The sequence below is a fragment of the Protopterus annectens genome, chromosome 2.part2 (assembly GCF_019279795.1).
Source record: "Protopterus annectens isolate FY-2018-M chromosome 2.part2, PAN1.0, whole genome shotgun sequence".
Lineage (NCBI taxonomy): Eukaryota > Metazoa > Chordata > Ceratodontiformes > Protopteridae > Protopterus > Protopterus annectens.
This window is the reverse complement of record NC_056730.1, coordinates 531,646,763-531,659,162: the sequence shown is the minus strand read 5'-3', so window position 1 is coordinate 531,659,162 and position 12,400 is coordinate 531,646,763. Positions and strand designations below refer to the sequence as shown.

The following is a 12,400-nucleotide window of genomic DNA, read 5'->3' as shown; positions in this document are numbered from 1 at the left end:
GTTTGTGAAAACATCAGGGTTTTGTATATCTGCCATGGCTTAGTGGTAAATCACTTTGTGTAATGTGTGCAGGGTCCTGGGTTCGAGCCTTGCAGAGACTGTTTATTTTGTTGCTGGGCAAAGCACGGGCCGCTGGATACAGACTGATTAAGACACATTAAAGCAATTGTAAGCAGGTTTACGCGGGGACTTCATCACTTTATTACAATAACGCCTCACATCTGGCCTTGCTGCAGTACTCCAGATCACATATTTATGTTATGTAGCAGGTTATACAACATCACACTGTACATTGATTCATTTCACATGTTCAGTTTGATTTTCCTATGGTGTGGATTTGTTTGTTGACACCTCAGTCTTATGTACTGCTATGATGGCTTAGTGATTAACTACTGTGACTGTAGTGTACAGGGTCCTGAGTTTGAGCCTTGCAGCAGCTGTTTATTTTGTTGCTGGGCAGAACATGGGCCATTGGATACGGAGTGACTAAGGCACTTTAAAGCAGTTGTAAGCGGTTGTGTGCGTGTTTACGTGGAACTAAGCACTGCTAACTTCCAGTTACAGTTTCTTATACTCAGTTAGCTTCCAGATTGCTTAATCTGTGTAGGCAGTGCTTACCCCCGCACAAACGCACATAAACATGCTTACTAATGCTTACATATGCTTACTACTACTTAGTTATGCATAGACCTGCTTACTAGTGCCTTATTCATTATGACACTGATACTTCACATGTGCATTTCCTGCAGAACTCTAGTTCATAAATATCTGTTATTTAGCGGGTTTTGCAACCAAAAATTGGTTATAACGTGCTTTGCCATGTAAAATAGACTGCTGCAGTGAGACTTGAACCGGGAATGCTTGCTCATTAGGCCAATGGTCTGCCCACTACACTATTGCTGTGCTGCTTCATTTGCATATATCTTCCTTGTTATCCTCTTCAGCCTTTTAAGCTGCTTTAACCATAGCTAAGCGATGGGCACACCCGCGCAATTGCGGTTAGCTTTAATCGGATTTTTTAAAAAAATAACAGGGTTTCTTCATTTAATTTACATGTACTGTTGCTGTTGTACACATGGGGGACTGTTGGTGGGGATATGCAGACACCTATGAGCAATCTCCTCATTTCTTAACACTTTCTGTCTGAGGTGCGTTCCTCGGCCTGGACTATCGTAATCCCTCCAGTTCACCCTCCCAGCACCACGCAAGTTCACTTATTTCTTACATTTATCTCCATTTCTCTTCCACCCCCCCACACTTACGTCCATGATGCGGTCTGATTTGAACCTGTCCATCCAACCCCGACACGCCTCGATACATAATTTTATACCCATGGTCCACCCCCCCCCCCCGAGCTCTACATGCACAGCAACCATCCATTCTATGGTTGCTAGCCCAGCCATACCACTACTCCACACATTGCTCTCTCTCCACGTCTTGGTACTCATCCAGTATACTGTCTTGACCCAAGCTTCTTCAGGCTCTTCATCCGTTTAGTCCACGTACGTATGACCCTTGCCTTGTTCATCTTTCGAGACACGTGTAAACATTGGACTGAGTCGCAATTTTTAGTTCGTCCTGCCAGGGACAAACCTGTTTTTGTGTCAAGATTAGACTTAGCTGGTCTACACTGTTTCTCCCACTGGTAGCATCCTGTCAGGGGTTTGAGAAGCAGCGGTTTGCTCACACACCTGCCCAGCCTTATCTCCCGGTTCTGCGGAACCGACGTCCCAGGTTTGACATTCTGAGCATGGAACACGCCCCCTCGACATGCACCGTTTTTTATTATTTTCTTATGTTTTTTTCTTTCCAGGTATATGAGGTGCACACGATCCCTGTATGCACATGACTCCTTAAAGGTTGCAGGCACACGTGATGCATGCAACCCCAGTGTACACACGACACTACAGTTCCTTCTGTGGTTACCCGGTTTACCTTTTTAATGTTAATGAAGTTGCGCACAGCACCCTGCAAGAATACTGTTCTCACATTATGATTGGACAGGAACTGTTTTGTTAATTTACGTAAACTGCTCGAAATAATGTATTTGAGCAATGTACAAATGGTTGCTCATATTAATGTAACATGTCTGTCTGAAGGGGTCTTGATATTACATAAGACGACAGCGCTAAATAATACAGGGGTTGATGGTGTTCTCCTTTTCATTCATTTTTAATGCTTTGTTGTCACGAAGTTCGTTCTTGATATATACATATATATACATATATATATATATATATATATATATATATATATATATATATATATATATACATGTACATACACAGACACATACATCTACATAATTAAATACATTTCCTGTACTGTTGAATGACTGTGCTGGATGATATGTTTGTGATAACATCAGCTGTATGTGTATCTGCCATGGCTTAGTGGTAAATCACTTTGCCTATAGTGTGCAGGGTCCAGGGTTTGCAATTTGGGAGTGCTGATTATTTTGTTGCTGGGCAGGACAAGAACTGTTGGATACAGAGTGACTAAGGCACTTTTAAGCAATTGTAAGTGGGTTTGTGCTGGTTTGCACGAGGGTAAGCAATGCTAACCTCCGGTTACATATGCTTACAGAGAGTTAGCTTCGATCTTGCTTAACGTGTGCGCATTGCTTACCCCTGTGCAAATGGGCTTAAACCCACTTACTAGTGCTTAAATATGCTTACTACCTCATACTACCACTTACTAGTGCTATATTTTAGACAGTAATAGTGTAATGGTTCTTGGGGATGTGGGTGATTTGGAAAATGTATGGAGTTATCATTCATTACACAGTTTACCTTCCATTTGTATCTGTGATATTGTATGGGGCACATGTGATTATCTGTGGACTTTGCAACATTATGACACTGACACCTCACATCTGTATTAAATGCAGTACTGCAATTCACAAATGTATGTTATTTATTAGGTTATGCCACAAAACATATTTATCATAGAGTGATTTGAAGGGAAAATGGAATGCACTGCAGTGGGACTCGAACCAGGAATGACTGCTTGTAAGGCGAGTGCTCTGCCCACTACACTATTGCTGTACTGCTTCATTTGTATATATCTTGCTTTTTATCCTCTTTCTGCTATTTAAGCTGCATTAACAGTAGCTAAGGAATGGGCACACCCGTGCACCTATGGTTAGCTGTACTCAGATTTTTGAAAAAAATAATAAAAGGGTTTCTTCATTTAATTTATATGTACTGTTGCTGTTGTACACATGGGGAACTGTTGGTGGGGATATGTGGACACCTATGAGCGGTCTTGCTCATTTCTTATCACTTTCTGCTGTTCTACATTGCAGGGGCATGTTTATTCTGAGAGCTCTGCTCTCAGCCACGCCCCCTGCACTCATACACGCTCCGTGTTAGCCTAGGTGCTCGGGCATCGCGCCTTATTGATATGCATGGTGCACAGCCATCTTGCTCCTAAACGGACACTTCCGTGCAAGACTAAGCTAGTCCTACACGGAAGATTAGCGAATCTGGGGGACAATCTTAACCATGAAGCTTTTGCTCCAAAAGTTGTCATTTGAATTTGACATTTATCTTCAAAGTAGACAGAATTTTTAGTAAAATTCAAAAAAGTGTAAACAGAATTGTCATGAAATGAGAATAAAATTATTGACATATAGATTTAAGGAAATAATCCATGTAATATTGCAAGTCTTTTGACCATCTGTGCCATGTGTTTTATAGTATTAAATATCTTGATTCAAACTGTTTTACTTTTCTGTGGATTAGTATTAGTAGTTTTGCTCTGATTCCATTTCTGTCATGGCTTGTCCTATTGTTCCCTTTTTCTTACAAAAATTTAGTTGTTAGTTTTATGGGTAGTAATATGATCTATGTTCATCTTATGGATTATTTGTGGTTCACAGTACCATAATATTTAAAGTGATTTATTTTTCTTTACTTATATTTTTCCCACAGACCATATTTTGAACTCAAAGCCAAGTACTCTTTGCAGCTTGAGGTATGTTGTTACCATTCCATAATACATTACCGCATTTTCAATCCATTGGTGACTGTACAATCGTTCATTGCAAAAGCAGCTTAAAAACCAAAACATTGCAATAATTGTCTGATTTTATTTTGTCAGGACAAGAGATGTATAAAGTATACTTATCAAAACATAACAATAATTTGATCCATTTTTTCATTGCTGTCTTAAGTCTATTTACTCACAAGCATTTCAGAAGTGTTAGTGTTTTCCATGGTACGTGCCATAGTGTTTTCCATGGTACTTGCCAAGGATTTGCTTGAAAACAAGTACAGTAATTTAGTTATATATTTTCTTTTTTATCACTCTCCATGGTTCATAGTGATTCATGATGTTTGGTAGGTAGACTGGCATATTCATTTAAAATGTTGAAGGATAGCGTTGGTATAAAAATGAGTCAATGTCTAGGTACATTTCTCTTTCCATAATGCTTTTAAAATAAAGAACTCTGAATGAACAGTAGAAGAAGCAGCTATGAAGTTGTAACCCCTTCAGCAGAGCATTTTAGTAACAGAAAAAGTAGCTGGTATTAATTTTCAGCCAAAGAAAACACTTGGGTTTGAGAAAAAGCCACAATGAAATAAACTACTGCAGGTCCATTTGGAAAGTTATGATGAGTGTCACGTTTTTCAGTCTTCATCTAGAAAATGTCATTTCATGAAATGAGATAATGCAAGAAATTAAATGATTTATGAAATTAAAAGACATGGGCTGGGATTCATAGATAATAGCACAGCAAACCTTGCTCATTAAGAAGGTTGTTGTGCATTTTGACAGCATAAAGACATTTAAAATAGATGTGATATAATACCTTTTATTGGACCACTATAAGTTTTGTAATTTCTCAAGCTTTCAGGCTAGTAGGAGCCCTTCATTAGGAGTTAATAAGTTACTACGCTAGATGTTTCAATGTCCACTTATACCTAAGAAGGGAAGTGCATAATTTCTTTCTTATTGGCTGAAAATGCCAATTTGGAAAGAAAGTGTGCAGCTCAGATGTTTAATATGACAGCTACGCATCAGAGACAAAGTGTGCACATGCTTGTGTGTGATGAAAACCCAGTGTCACTACTGTCTATATGTAACAGTAAAAATGTAATGAAGGATACATGTTTGTGCCACAACACCAACAAATGCATATATGCAATGCTCAGGATACCTGCTAATCATTGCACCTTGTTAACATGAAACAGGACAAGTCAAATTATTTACATCAACAAAGTCTCCATGATATGGCAAGGTCATGGAACACTGGGATAAGGAAGATTATCTTTATCTCCACTATTGTGCAGTTTTGGGCTCAATGTATTTACGGATGTGTGTATTTGGGTGGTAATCGATTGATTTTTTTTTCTTTGTGAAATCAATGATTTACAGTTTTGATTATGCATTTTTGATGGCTGTAGATTCATTTAAAGCAATTTATATGATTAGCCATATATCCCATTGTCTTCACCCTCCCTTGCAACAGTATTCCTAGTGGTTATAATTTTGTGTATGTACCACCCGTAGTGGAGCATGTATTTCACGTTTCTTGTGGGGCTTCCTGCAGGTCCAGCTGCTTCCCCCACACCAATATCAGTCCTACTAACTACATGCCAGCACATGCATTCAGCATTAACCACAACACACACATGGCAAAACAGTATCTGACAGTTATCACACACTGACTTGTCAGAACTGCTTTCCCCAGTTTTATTTATTTTATTTGCAAGCACTTTTAACTAGGGATGGATCAAAGACCTAATAGGTAAGACTTTTGAAGTGATGAGTTATTACAAAATAGATACCAGTGTTAAAATAAGTTCCAAAATTATAGTCCGTATGTCAGAAAATGTATGGTATTCACATAACATAGCCGGAGAGTACATAATAGTCTTTTTTGCTTTAAAGCATTTTTCAAAATGAATAGTAAAAGAGAGCTTTCAATCAAAAGCAGACGAGTTTCATTGAAAGAGAATTAGTGTATAGGTAGAAGTTGAGAAAGTTAGTCATAAGGTAGATTACTATAAATAGAGAAAAGGGGAAAAATGAAAAGATAAATTGTAAGAATGGCTCAGTGTAATTGCAAACTATTTGCACTGAGACGAGTTTCACTGCTAGTTTGAGAAGATTTGAGAATCTATAGCCAAATTTAAAGTTGACAAAGTATGGTATATATGATTAAATAAACCTGTTTAAAGAAGGGAAGGGTGGTAATCCAGTTATATGTGCAGATGGGGTGGCATTTGGTGTATATGGCTGACCATTCATTCTGTTTCCTGAACAGTAGGTAACAGTACCATTGCCTGCATTACTCTGCTGTGGATAGTGTTCCAGTTCTGTATTTGAACCTGGCAGCAATGTCATTTCATGCATCTCTCTCTCTTTTTGTTGTTGTTTTTTTTTTTTTTTTTTTTATATCTTTCAAGGATCTGGAGCAGCCTATGTTTCACTTCTTGAGGGTAGGCATAACAGTTAATGTTTTTAATCACAGATACAAGATACAGGGTTTGAGTCTAACCTTTGGTTATTGCCTAGTCTTGTAATGGTCTGCATACTGATAGCCTAGTATTTGCCAATTAACCTATGAACCTAAGATAGAAAATGAGTCTCACTATGGCACAATGGCACCCTCCTTAATATGCAAAGGTTTCAAGTTGCACCTTCCATTTCCTCACCTTAATGTTATAATGCTAAATGAGAGAAAACTGCACCTGGGTTACATGTGACACTGCCTTACAGGAATAATTTATTTAGTCATATGCACACTCTGCTTTTAGGTACTTGGAAAGCAGATGCTCAGTTGCATACTGGCATTAATAGTACCATGCTAGTTATCACCCATTTACACTGCACATGGAGTAGCTTGGGTGTGTGCTGCTGTGTAGCACCAATATTTAGGAGTTAATTAAGGAATTCAAAGATGCTCAATTTGGATGAGTTATATTATGTAATATTATTATGGCAAATTATTATAACAATATTTAGAAAATGTGACTAGTATCCATGTCAAACTGCTTTCCATGCATGTGTTCATTTATTCATATGCAAGTAAGCTGAACAGTAGTTGGCTTGATTTTCAGACATCGGTTCTTTCTGTTTCTAACTGCAGTGTTTCTGACTACTTTATTCTACTCACTTTCCCTCCTCTCCTGCTCTATTGTCTTGTAGTCTGTTCTTATCCTAATCTTTTCCACTATACTTTCTCTTCTTTCACTTTCCCAAATCCAGTTTAACTCCTCTAGACCTAGACTGTTCTCCCTTACCTACTCTGTACGCAGTCTGACTGGCTATATTACTTTAGAAGTTCTCTCCACTACCCTTATTTATGCTATGCACTGCTTTGCAACTACTACTATTATTGTGCTCTGATACTCCTATGCAACCATGTAAGAATGTGACTTGTTTTTTAAAATTGATTTAACGTGAATCTGCTTTGTATATGTTATAAAAATTATCAATACAATTGTAAATCTGTATGATTATCTTCTACGTTTGCTACTGTTTGCTAAAAGGCGTACCCTGTATTATTTCATCTTACTAGGAGAACTATTCTAACATTTTTTTTCTTTGACATATGGAGCTTTTCTTCCCGGGTCCCCTCTAAAAAGGGATTTGCTTTTGCTGGTGCAGTTGTATTATCCTACTAGTAAATAAATAAAGAGTGGAGCCACCTTGGACCGGTGTAACAAACTATGATGGGGTTGTTTTGACAGGTCACTGCAGTCACCAATCATAGCAATCTCTCTTGCAGTGTCATCACAGGATCGCTTAAATGATTAACCGTTCATTTAAAAAGGTATAGCTTATCACTGAAGGACAGAGGGCCATAAGTAGAGGGGTAACCTACTTGGCAGCTCACAGACCTCCAGACCTATTGTATTTTCATCAAGAACTGTCATTGGTGGTGGTTTCAGAGTAAGTGGTTGTGGACACATTAGGTCTGCCACTTCTCCCAGAGTACTCAACCATGTCAGTATTATAATAACAGATTTTACAGCACTGTATTTAGAGCATCTATGCCTTATCTATTGTTACATGTCCTTTACCTAATGTTTTCTTCCTAGGCTCCTCAGCGAGGACTACAGGCCTGGCATGCATCTATCCCAGGTGGATGCACATGACTGTTTAACGCATTTTATTTTTTACCCTGCACTTTATGCAACTTCATCACAGCTTCACATGAGGTGGTACCTTATCATTTACTGTAGATACTAGTATACTTGCAAAGGTGTTGCTGGGGATGAGACTGTTGCAGTAAATTACAATGGTCAAGATACAGGGCATGTGGTTCATGTGAACACCACTCAAACATCTGATCATGTCACCTGCATTTTGGTCTGAACTACTGATACTGTGTGCAAAATTCAGATGAGTAAATCGCAGGTAGATGGAGTACTTGCATCTACAGCAGTAATGGGAAGCTAAGGCACACTGGCTGCCTAAGATTCTATAGTAAAAGTGGTTATGTGCAGTATGCACAGGTGAGAAGGGGCAGAAAGAATGGGATATGAAAGGGGAATGACTGTGTCAGGAAAAATAGGTAGGAATATGCCATTTTATACCATCGGCTGTGCATTTGTTCTATAGAGCACCATCAGAGTTGAGATGGAAAACAAACTGGCTTGGCATGTACTTTCCCCTATCCAAACCTATTTTCTAGGTTCATATTAAGCTAAGAATTAAAAACAGCTAGCATGTACCAGGTTAAGTTTGTATAAAAATAGAATTTATTACACTGTAAATGTATGTATTTTAGTGAACTTTCATTAATTAAAGTGCTGTACAGCATTAACAAGGCAAAAAATGTCACTTACAGTAGTTCAGTGTCTAACAAAAAGGTCAGGAAGGCTGAATTATGTTTGTAATTCCCCCCAGTTCTTTTATTCCAGAAACTTCTTGGTAGGGAACAGCCTTTGGGGTTAAGATTTATTCCCTGATTGAGCTGTTCAGATCCTTCTATGTTGGAGTAGTCTTATAAGGGTGTTTGTTCCTTGAAGAGCACTGGAGAAGCAGTTCAGAATTCTTTTTCCACTCTCACACATGAAATGCTGTTCGGCAATGTGTCCAGGTGAACAGTGCATGTAATGTTTACATAAATATGATATTTAAACATATATGAGTATTTTCTTACTAAATAAGGATAAATATTTCCATATTGGCAGTAGACAGACCACAAGCATCAGTGACAAATTTGCAGCATTAAGATTTCATGTAATACCATGAAGTACTATATTTAAATTATCTATGTAGAATTATTAACAGAATAATATGGCACATGTTCAGTTTGGCATAAAACAAAATCATGCTTTATTGCTTACTGACCACTGTATTGGGGACATCAGACATTCCTGACCTGTGTACTGAGCTGTCCTATGAAGAGCTGTTCCACTATACCATTCTGTGGATACTGCTTGAGATATTTGCGTAAATATATTTATTGCTAAACAAATAGAAATGTCTGTAAAGTTGTGGTCGTTATACAACAGTTCTCTTTGATAAGTTGTCTAGCATTATGTAATCTTTTAATTGACATCTTAAAATACCATCAAGTCTGTATTGATAAAGTTATTAATGTGATATATATTCATAATTTATCCTAACAATAAAATCTCACTTTCTTACAACCTGATTTAGATCAGATGGCATTCTCTACCTGTGTGACATAGTAACATTTCCAAACTCCATTCAGCAGGTTAAGTGTACTGTACCAGACACATTAGCATAAATATAATAATTTGTTGTCCTTTTCATTCTTCCTCACAAATGGGTTTGGATCTGACCCTCAGGTCTGACTTGGCTGCATACACTAGACTTTGGATTCAGCTCTTGAGTTGCTCCCTCTACCCATCATGTCCTATTCTGCCCCAGTTACTTCAGATCTCATTTGCCGCCATCAAGGTTAGATGCAGGTTCCACGTTCGAGCTAGTAATATAGTAATGTTGATTTTTTCCATTGTTCAGATATATATATATATATATATATATATATATATATATATATATGGGTCAACTGTTTTTGGTCGAATTACATTTGGTCAAAAATGATTTCAGGCAGCCCACTTCACCAAAAATGCATTTCACTGAAAACCCATTTGGTCAAATTCCATTTGGTCGAAAATGGAATATAGCCCCTGCCCCACTGCAGTGCGACCCTGGAGTGAGAATATAAAGTAAGGGGAGTGTGGGGGACACAGCCCCACACATTGGTGGGTGTAGGGGGCGTAGACCCCACATAATTGCAGTGTATGCACTATTATATACATGTGTATCCATTAAAAAAATACATTGAAACATATAATGTCAGTAGAAACTAGTTGCAAAATGTGGGGGGCTTCACCCCCCCACACCCCCCAATGTGGGGGGCTGTGCCCCCCCTTACTTTATAATCACTCCACGATTGCACTGCTGGGGGGCAGGGGCTATATTCCATTTCTGACCAAATGGAATTCGACCAAATGAGCTTTCAGTCAAATGAGCTTTCAGTGAAGTGGGCTGTCTGAAATCATTTTCATATGATTCCCGAGAGGTTCAGTGCCAAGTTTCTTTCTCGACTCCGACAGTTTCCTTGACTTGTTCTGCTCTGATACCTTCGTATCAGAGCGGGTTTTGGAACTAAGATGTTGGCTGCAGATCTGAGGAGTTGGGCTCTGCTACAAATTTCGCTACAAAATGCGATGTCAAATGAAGTTAAAGCAACAATAGTTCGAGACTGTAACGTAAGAACTTTTATTATAAGCAAGCACTTTCGGAGAGATTCGTATCTCTCCTTCCTCAGACAAAAGTAAAACATTCATTTGTTACAGCTTCCCCATTAAATAGGGTGCCAATCAATCAATTAGCAAGCTACCATTTTAATTAAATTAAATACCATACTAGTTTATTTATATGTTAAAATTGCTTAAAAACATATTGTTTAAAATCCAACCTGCTCTGTTACCCCATCTTTATTGTTTAAAAACATAACTGTTAAAACAATAATTTACACAAAACTCACAACTCTTTCGTTTACCTAATATTAATGCATGTTTTTATACTATCCAATGCGCGGTTAAGAATTGTAACTATAAACCACTCTTAAAAAATAATAAGAAAACTCTATTTAGGTTGTTATGGTAACAATGTTTCTTAGTCGGTTTCCGTTATAATAACGAAACCGTACTTAAAGCATCACTACCTTATTTCCCATACTGTACTTTTATCTATGGTTTAACCACCAAAAACACTACTAAATGTTTTAACACATAGGTAAATAAAACCATGCTTACTATGTATGTATATGTGGGCATGGTGTGTTTAAATGCATATAAATTATATTTTCTGGGCAGCCATGTGATAATAAACAATGTAAAATACAGGTTAATTGGCAATTTCAGCTGCTCTTCTAGAGCAGTTGTTTATGTGGCAAGCTGTAGGCAATGCCCGGCTTTCTATATAGGAAAGACTGAGAGGGCATTGCATAAAAGGATGTATGAACACCTATACGCTATTTCTAAGAATGACATCAACAATGCATTAGCTTGCCACATTATTCAGAACAAGGACCACACTTTTAATTTTGCTGTTTTGAAGCAAATTAAGGTACAAGCCAACTCAGGTCCATGGCAAATATTATTAGAAAAAGAAGAATTGCTATGGCAACTGAGGACGGCCGCACATACATATCCAGGCCTAAACGAAGCGATATCGCTCACCTGTATTTTAAAGCTTTTGACCCTTAGGAGATAAGGCTTCACCCTGTAGAGTTTAGGTTGTGTATGAAGTGTATAACTGCTTTTAAAGTTCTTTGTTTTATGGAACAACAATGTAATGTAACATAATGTCATTTAGTTTTATATTTTTTAACACACTTTATTGGACAGACATCACAGTTCCTAGTTTGCTTGTCATAGTATGGAGAGCATGTCTACAGAAGCATAGGTTAATGTGTTCATGATTTCCAAAATACTTTTGACAAGTGTTTGATTATTGACATCATCAAACTTTTGATTTTTAATTTTAATTTGTATTTAAGGCTGCCTGTGGCGGACCTTAGTGATGGTTAATAACAAACACTCATTAATATTTCCATTTGGACATAATAGTTTAAACTAAATATAAGGAAATGAAAGAAAATATAATTTATATGCATTTAAATACACCATGCCCACATATACATACATAGTAAGCATGGTTTTATTTACCTATGTGTTAAAACATTTAGTAGTGTTTTTGGTGGTTAAACCATAGATAAAAGTACAGTATGGGAAATAAGGTAGTGACGCTTTAAGTACGGTTTCGTTATAACGGAAACCGACTAAGAAACATTGTTACCATAACAACCTAAATAGAGTTTTCTTATTATTTTTTAAGAGTGGTTTATAGTTACAATTCTTAACCGCGCATTGGATAGTATAAAAACATGCATTAATAT

The 12,400-nt window shown here is 37.5% G+C and overlaps 1 protein-coding gene across 1 annotated transcript in view; it reads left to right on the top strand.

Annotated features, from left to right (window-relative positions):
• Positions 1–12,400, top strand: part of SH3BP5 (SH3 domain binding protein 5) — a 1,951,634-nt gene that overhangs the window by 1,345,157 nt on the left and 594,077 nt on the right. Inside the window, exon 6 of the mRNA XM_044064003.1 lies at positions 3,936–3,978. Within this exon, the coding sequence (XP_043919938.1) occupies positions 3,936–3,978 (43 nt within the window). The remainder of the gene's footprint in view (positions 1–3,935; positions 3,979–12,400) is intronic.